The 7,500-nt window shown below is 36.7% G+C and overlaps 2 protein-coding genes across 2 annotated transcripts in view; both read left to right on the top strand.

Annotated features, from left to right (window-relative positions):
- The window catches only part of LOC144451358 (uncharacterized), an 8,210-nt gene extending 2,215 nt beyond the window's left edge, over positions 1-5,995 (top strand). The window contains exons 3-9 of the mRNA XM_078142168.1: positions 285-564; positions 1,297-1,546; positions 1,966-2,232; positions 3,116-3,219; positions 3,636-3,904; positions 4,236-4,444; positions 5,118-5,995. Coding sequence (XP_077998294.1) covers positions 285-564; positions 1,297-1,546; positions 1,966-2,232; positions 3,116-3,219; positions 3,636-3,904; positions 4,236-4,444; positions 5,118-5,614 — 1,876 coding nt within the window. The 3' untranslated portion in view covers positions 5,615-5,995. The remainder of the gene's footprint in view (positions 1-284; positions 565-1,296; positions 1,547-1,965; positions 2,233-3,115; positions 3,220-3,635; positions 3,905-4,235; positions 4,445-5,117) is intronic.
- Positions 5,996-5,997: 2 nt separating this feature from the next.
- The window catches only part of LOC144451359 (L-arginine-binding protein-like), a 9,052-nt gene continuing 7,549 nt past the window's right edge, over positions 5,998-7,500 (top strand). The window contains exon 1 of the mRNA XM_078142169.1: positions 5,998-6,458. Coding sequence (XP_077998295.1) covers positions 6,407-6,458 — 52 coding nt within the window. The 5' untranslated portion in view covers positions 5,998-6,406. The remainder of the gene's footprint in view (positions 6,459-7,500) is intronic.

Genomic DNA, 7,500 nt, shown 5'->3' with positions numbered 1-7,500 from the left:
TTACTTTTACTTCGCCTTCCTCGGCTAATAAAAAAGAAAAGTACATACACATATGCATACACACGGGTAGGCAGACAGACAGACAGACCGACCGACCGACCGACCGACCGACCGACAGACAGACAGACAAACAGACAGACAGACCGTTAAGATAAACATGCACGCATTTTTATTATAGTACACGTACATTTAGAAATTCCGTAAACATAAAAAGCCATACGTAAAGGATTATTTTGATTTGTCATTTTTTAGTTTCGATGTCATAATTTGTTCTTCGATTTCAGACACTTGAGTCATGACAATATCGTGGCCTATAGAGGTATGGGGGTCATTGACCGGGATATTGAGACATACAGCATATACTGTGGTACTCGATTCATAGTAATGGAGTATATTGATGATAACCTAGCCCGGTATGTAGAAAGACAGAAGACGGCAGAACGTCAAGGTCTTTCAGCTACCTTGACATGGAACCTATCCAGACAAATTGGGTTTGCTTTGAACTATTTACATTCACAACAGGACCCCATAGCTCATCGTGATTTAAAACCGGATAATATCTTAGTAAGTTTTTATAAACATGTTCTTTGATAAATACTGATTTTATTCTTACTTCAGTAGTTGCACCTGTCAACGGCGCTGATCTGTGGCTGTGACAAAACCCCGTCCTCTCATGATCAGAGGACGAGGACTACAGGAGCACAGACCAGTGCCGTAGGCTAAGCATACCCACATAACAGGGGCACGTGTTATTGCTCCGTTTTCCTAGGAAAATATCGTACGAATCCTGCTGCTACAAATGTATCAATCTCTATACTACGAAGAAATAATATCCCTTCCCCTTACAGGTAGGAATATATAGTCAAGAGGTTGTTATATTTAGTCTGTAGACCTGGAAAATAATAATCTCTGAAATATTACATGCCCCCGTGAGCATACCAATGAACATAGTACCGAATCCTGTACTTTTTGTGGCCGAGACTCTTCTACTGACAGACGTCAGCTTGGCATAAGAAGATGTTGCACGTGTTTTGTACCTGATAATTAACTAGTTGACTATGTTCTTTTTTACTAAAACGAAGTCCATGTTACGAGTAGGGTGAGGGCTATTCATATTTCCCGCTTTTTCCAAACAATTTATCTGACTTCTGCTTTCGTTGATCGAATTTCACGACTTACATGTCCTTGACATTAACAATTAGAGTTTTGGATATTTGGTTTCCCAGATTATTTGTGCCAGAAGACAAAGTAATAGCAGGGTGAGAGTAAGTAACCATGTACATGTGTATATTTCAGGTCGACATTGCATCATTAAATATGAGAGTCAAACTTGCTGATTTTGGGTTGGCTTGTCATAGTTACCAGTTAGATGAACGAGAGAAAAGCAAAGACGATCGATGGGTGGCGCCAGAACTACGTGATGATTTATCTGACGAGGAGGACGATGACGATGACGAGGAGGGGGAGGGGGAAGAGGAGGAGGAGGCGGAGGTTTCCGAGGAGGAAGAAGGAGACTCTGAAGAACAGGAGAAATCTGCAATCACTCGTGAGTTTGAAATATTTCACATACATAAAATATGCATATCTAAGTCTATCTACGTCTTTCTCTATAATATAATATAATGTAATGACGTAATGTAATGTAATGTAATGTACTGTACTGTACTGTACTGTATTGTAATGTAATGCAATGTACTGTAATGTAATGTAATGTAATGTGAAAACCTCACGTTTGAAAAAGCTGAACAGTATTTTCAAAATCTTCGATTTATTTTTCTTGTTATTGTTGTTACTGTTGTTGTTGTTGTTGTTGTTGCTGCTACAGTATAGTTTATTGTTGGTAATACTGTGTGTGGCTGCAAACCAACATGTTCTTGCAAACTGCTTTCCAGTGTGCTTTGATTTTTCTCCTTGATAGTTTTCTAATGATATGATATTTATTTTCAATATTTTTTCATCCCTTAGCTAAGAAAACAATAGAAGACTACAAAAATGCCGATGTATACTCGTACGGTCAGGTGGTTGCCTTTATGTTAACTGGTTGTAAACCATGGAAAAGTGTTCTAACGGCAGATTTTGAGGATGTAGGTGTTGGAAGTGATCCGCACCGAGGTGAAATACCTCTATCAGCTAATTTCATTGGACAACTGCCTGAACTTGTGACGTCATGTCGCCACGGTGATCCATGTTGCAGACCGAATTTCGACACTATTGTGTCCCAATACTTTCAAGGTAATTTAGATATGACATAACTAGTTATGTACATTCTTAAAATCAATGGTAATTCATTAACTGTGGTCATTTCTCATTCTGAATGTTGTAAAACGTTTGATAGTGGCATATAAGAGTGAGATAAATCCAGTTCCTCAGTTATGTGAAGACTTGTAGTGTAAACAATATCCTATATCTTCTTCCGAACTTAACGATTCATTGATCCTTTTGATGGATGTTCGAGTTCGCTAAACTTTCCCACTTGTTATGCCTTTGATTGCTTCGAATTACCATCATGCCACCGTCATAATTGTATGAATAGGCCTTTCCAAAATTTGCTATGGTGGCGCTCTACTTCCTTTCTATGTGTACCTTGGGGGTATACATGGTATAGGTTAATCGTTAATCAGAGCACTGCTGCTTTCCTCAATGTCTGAACAATATGAAAAACATCCGTGATTTACACAAAGGGACAAAGCAGTACTATGAGGTGATGATACCCTCAATTTGAGTGAGGGCGCTGTATTCTCAATTTCCTGTCTGCAGTCTGGAATGGCCTATTGTACCACCATAGATAATACCTGGATTATATCTCCCCCCCCCCCCCCCCCCACTTGAGGCTTCTATTATACATATTCGTTACATACACTATGTATAGATTACATCTGAAAATTGGCCTTCCTTTCCATCTCCTATGCAAACGCATGTGAACTGCTCGGAAGCCCTGCTTTTATTTTTAATTTCCTATGTCACAAAATACTCATGAATATGCAAATTAAAAGCAAGGAGGCAATCTGTTTACAGACCAAGTGTTACCCAATTTTCGTCTGTTTAAATCATAATTTTCACACTTTAGTATCTCCAAACTAGCAATTTTGTGTGTTTGCAATATTCTACTTAATAGATGATAAAAATCCTTACGAATCGGAGGCTCTGAAAGCAGAATTTTTCTCATGTGGATTTCTGACTGGTACCAAGATATTTGTGGCAGATTCTTTAGTGACAGAGGTATGCAATCGTCTTCTTAGCTTTATATCATGACCTTATATTTGTTAATGCGTCGTGATGTCAGAAACAAGAGTATTGTATGTGTATTCAGTGATATATTTATTCGAAAAGATGTATTGCAATTATACGTCATTTGGTTGGTCATGCACGAACACATTCAAGCTTAGTTAGTCCTGCTTGCATACGGAGTAAGTCGTCCCTTCCGGTGTTGAGAGAAACATGTACAGGACTATTAATTCAAACTCCCTAGATAACAATTTTGATAAATCGATGTCTTCAAAATTGTCATTGTCGTATTGTAAACCAGGACAGTATGGATTCTAATTATAAAATTATCATGATGCCAATGTGCTTTATCATATACGTATTGATCACTAACACTTTATTGACCACTATGTTTACATTTTTGTGCACAGTTCACCGAAGGTTATTACAACAATAGGCGACGTCCACAAGGATACGACTCTAGCTGCCTAGATCGATGTTTGGTCATGGTTAAGGACAAACCCTACCACATCAAATGTGAAGACTGGGAGGCCGACCTTGAAGAGACATACTATGAAAATTTCCAGAAATTTCGAAGCAAAGCACGACGGAAAATTATTGATGATAATCCAATTGGCGCCCTCAAACGACTGAGTACTGAAAGACGAGGGGCAGAGGAAACCCAGGTTATTGAATTACAGTGAGTATTTTATATCTAGTAAAAGCTTTGGAATAATGTACTTAGGCTGGTTACTTATTCATTTAGTGTCTGGTATACTGTGTTTGTTACTTACTAAATATCAAATGAGTGAGTGAGTGAGGGAGGGTGGGAGGGAGGGGAGTGAGTGAGAGGATGTGTGGGTGAGTGAGGGAGGGGGATTTATGAACGAGTTAATGATTTACTAAATTGATGAATTAACATTACAGAAGTATGTTATTGATTAATTCATAGAGTTATTGTTTTATGAATATGAGGTATTTACGTGTAAGTTGCAAACTCTTTTATGTCAATTCATTTTATTACTGCATAGGTTTGCAGAAACAACATACTGTCACCATCGTGCTATGCGTGAGATTTGGCGAAGTTTCGAGGAACCAGTACAAAGAGATATTATACCATGTAAGAGCGATGTTCATCCTGCTTACAGTACCTCCTTCGGAGTTCAGATAGCAATACTGACAAACGAAGGTCCAGGAAGACCACAGAAATTTGTATTCACTAAACGTTCAAAGAGAGAGGGTAAGTCACGGCAGTGAACGTTAATGGCATCCTCTGTTTTGAAATGGTAATATGAATGTAAACCACACCTATCCATAGACCTTCCAAATTTGCAGGTGTATGACCTATCATATACAAAACAATAGTGAATGTTTGTACACCATGCATGCAATATATCGTATTAAAACATCACGAAAATCAAATTGTGTGAAAGTCAGTTAGCGTTTGGTGAAGAAAAAAATATGTGTGGTTTGTGACTATATTCAAGATTTTCATGACCAACTGTCATGTGAAAGAAACTGGCGACGATGTGTCATATTATTGTTGAATTGCCAGTACAAATATGAATACTTGCATGCACTGAGCACTTTATTTAGTAAGCTCATTATGTATGCGAATCACATTTGTGAGCCAAAGGCAATAAAGCTTATTATTTATAACTTTAACAATTCAAAAATGAATATGGCCGCCATTTTTCAAGATGGCAACCAACTGGTATTCAGAAATGTACACGAGTAAACATATTGTACTGCTATAATAATAACATACTTTATTGGTCCAAGAACATTTTTTTGAATGGTCACCACTGAGCTCTTGTGTTGAAAAGGGGAAAAACTGGTGTATCTGACAAAAACCTGTACTGTTTGGTAGGAATTAATACATTTTGATATTTTCATGCTTCATTGTACCCTAGGAATGGCAAGTCCAGGTACATACACCTGCGGTGCAGTGGAAAGTACATCAGTTAAGGATTACACAGACGACGATGGACAAACATTCATTTCATTAGTAAATACAGCTGCTAGAGGTCTACATGAAGAACTGTTTGTCGAACTCAATGGTGACGACCGCCAAGCAATCACACTTTCTACTGTGTATTTGAAATTTGACAACCACGAATGGGGGATTTGTGGCTTTGTTGACTTAGCAGACGACAGAATTGATCCAGAACGGCAACTAAGTTTTGACCAGATACAAAGTCGCTTCACACTCGGTCCCAAAGATAAGTATGAACATGAAGAGATAGTAGGAGTAGATTTTGAGGTTAATCCAATGGTGGATTTCATTAGGGAAAACTACCAGAATTTTGCAAGTTCTACCAAACTTGTTGTTGTCAAGGTGATGCAGTCGTTCTTTGGAGTTAGTCGAGTAGAGCATGCATTTAAGTCAAAGACACCTCATTCCCAGTAAAATACAAAGCGATTCAAATGGAGTTGTCTTCACACAACGGGCGATTCAAAGTAAAGACGAGCAATGAAAGGATTTGGAACAATATATATATATATATTATAGGATGTATGTGACAAAGAAAAATGAAAGTTTTTGACTGGCTGTCATTTGTACCACAGTCTATGTCATAGTTTGTTTTATCGTGTTTATGCATCGCATTGCTTATCTCAAGCTTGTAAATAAAATGGCTCTTGAAAGCATTCAAAACACCAATATCTGAGCACTTTTAATACATGGTTTAATTAAAGTCCATTTCAAAAAGTGTCCTGTGTATTGTGTGTCTCATTTCAAATTAATGTACATCGCTGTAAGTTGCAGAAAATGTTGTGATGTTTTGATGTATTTTCGTACAACTGTTAAATTTTACTGTATATTGAGCTTGTATGTTTATTGATGTACCTGGTAGAAGATGCCTGTTGTTTTCAAATGTTAACTTTTTTCTAACAATGCCTCTGACTCCCCCACCCCATTATAAATAGTGTGTGCTACTTAATACATGTCTGACTGAGATAATCGCTATCAATTGCCGGAAACTGGGGTGAACTTGAGGTCAGATTGCGATAACTTACAATAAACAATGACAAGTTACCATGGACTCTGAAACCTGTTTATTTAGATTTAGTCATATCTAGGTCTATGACCAGACAGATCATAAAGTCATAACCTCTTTTTCAATGAATACCTAGGCTATATAAAGAACGCTTGCCTGAATTTAAACCGATTCGGGAGTATAAATCCATCGATACGATCGAAATGAATAATTTTGCTGCGATTGTTTTGGTTTGCTGTTGTCTGCTGCTTCAAGGTATGGTTAGACATAATTTTACTCCCTTTCTATGCTATATTATTTTCACCAATCTTATAGTGGAGGTTATAGTGAGATGGTGTCTACTATTTAGACTTCAACAATGCATATTCGCAATCATGTTAATACATTGAATAGACCATTACTTATATACAATCAACAGGAGGGCAAACATGTCGCAATGCATGTCTCCACTGATACTGATATTACCAAGTTATTGTCTAGTTTGTTCCAGTCAGTACATCTAATTGTTCTTTGAAAGCATGAGTGCATGTAAATGTCTGTATTGCATTGTGTTGTATTTGAAAACCACAAGAGTTTTTTGTCATTCTTTCAATGTAGCTTGCTGGTGTTTCCACGCAGAGAATGAAATGGTAGGGGGCCACAGATTACACTTCTACCATTCAGATTTGTAAAATATCGATTCAATAAGAAGTCAGTTTAAACAAAGTTGAAACAAATTAATAATAAGTATAAACAAAATTCTCAAAGTCAACACCTATGTCTTTAAAAAGGTATAACAATATCATAGTAAACTTCTATATACATAGACGGTGACTTAAATGTTTAGATCTGTATTCGCCTGTTTTTATACTATCTGAAATATAAGTGTAAGTTTGTTGCGTCTAAAAACTGAAATGATTCAAAAATAACTTTCCTGACAAAACTGCTAAAAGGAGACCATTCTAAAAGATCACCATTTACGAATAGATTTCTCATCAATAATCAGTCATTCATGACACTACATGTAGGTTAAAATTTTGAACTTTGAACTGTTTACCTGCAGCTGACATTTAAAAACTTAACTTTGTTTTCTACTTTTAAAAAAAACAATGTAAACCAGCATTGAACAAGTCCGGCTATGTAACTCAATAAATTGCAAAAGAAATTACTTTTGCACATTTTCTATTCCTTTGCAAAAATGAGTTGCAAAACATTAACTTGGTGTATGTCGTTTCACAGAATTTTTTTTAAGTAGAAAAAAACAACTTAAAGTTGTGTTATCAGTTAAAAATCCAAAATAAATACCCAATTGTTATCC

This window comes from Glandiceps talaboti, chromosome 21, assembly GCF_964340395.1.
Source record: "Glandiceps talaboti chromosome 21, keGlaTala1.1, whole genome shotgun sequence".
NCBI lineage: Eukaryota > Metazoa > Hemichordata > Enteropneusta > Spengelidae > Glandiceps > Glandiceps talaboti.
This window is presented reverse-complemented; position numbering and strand designations above follow the sequence as displayed.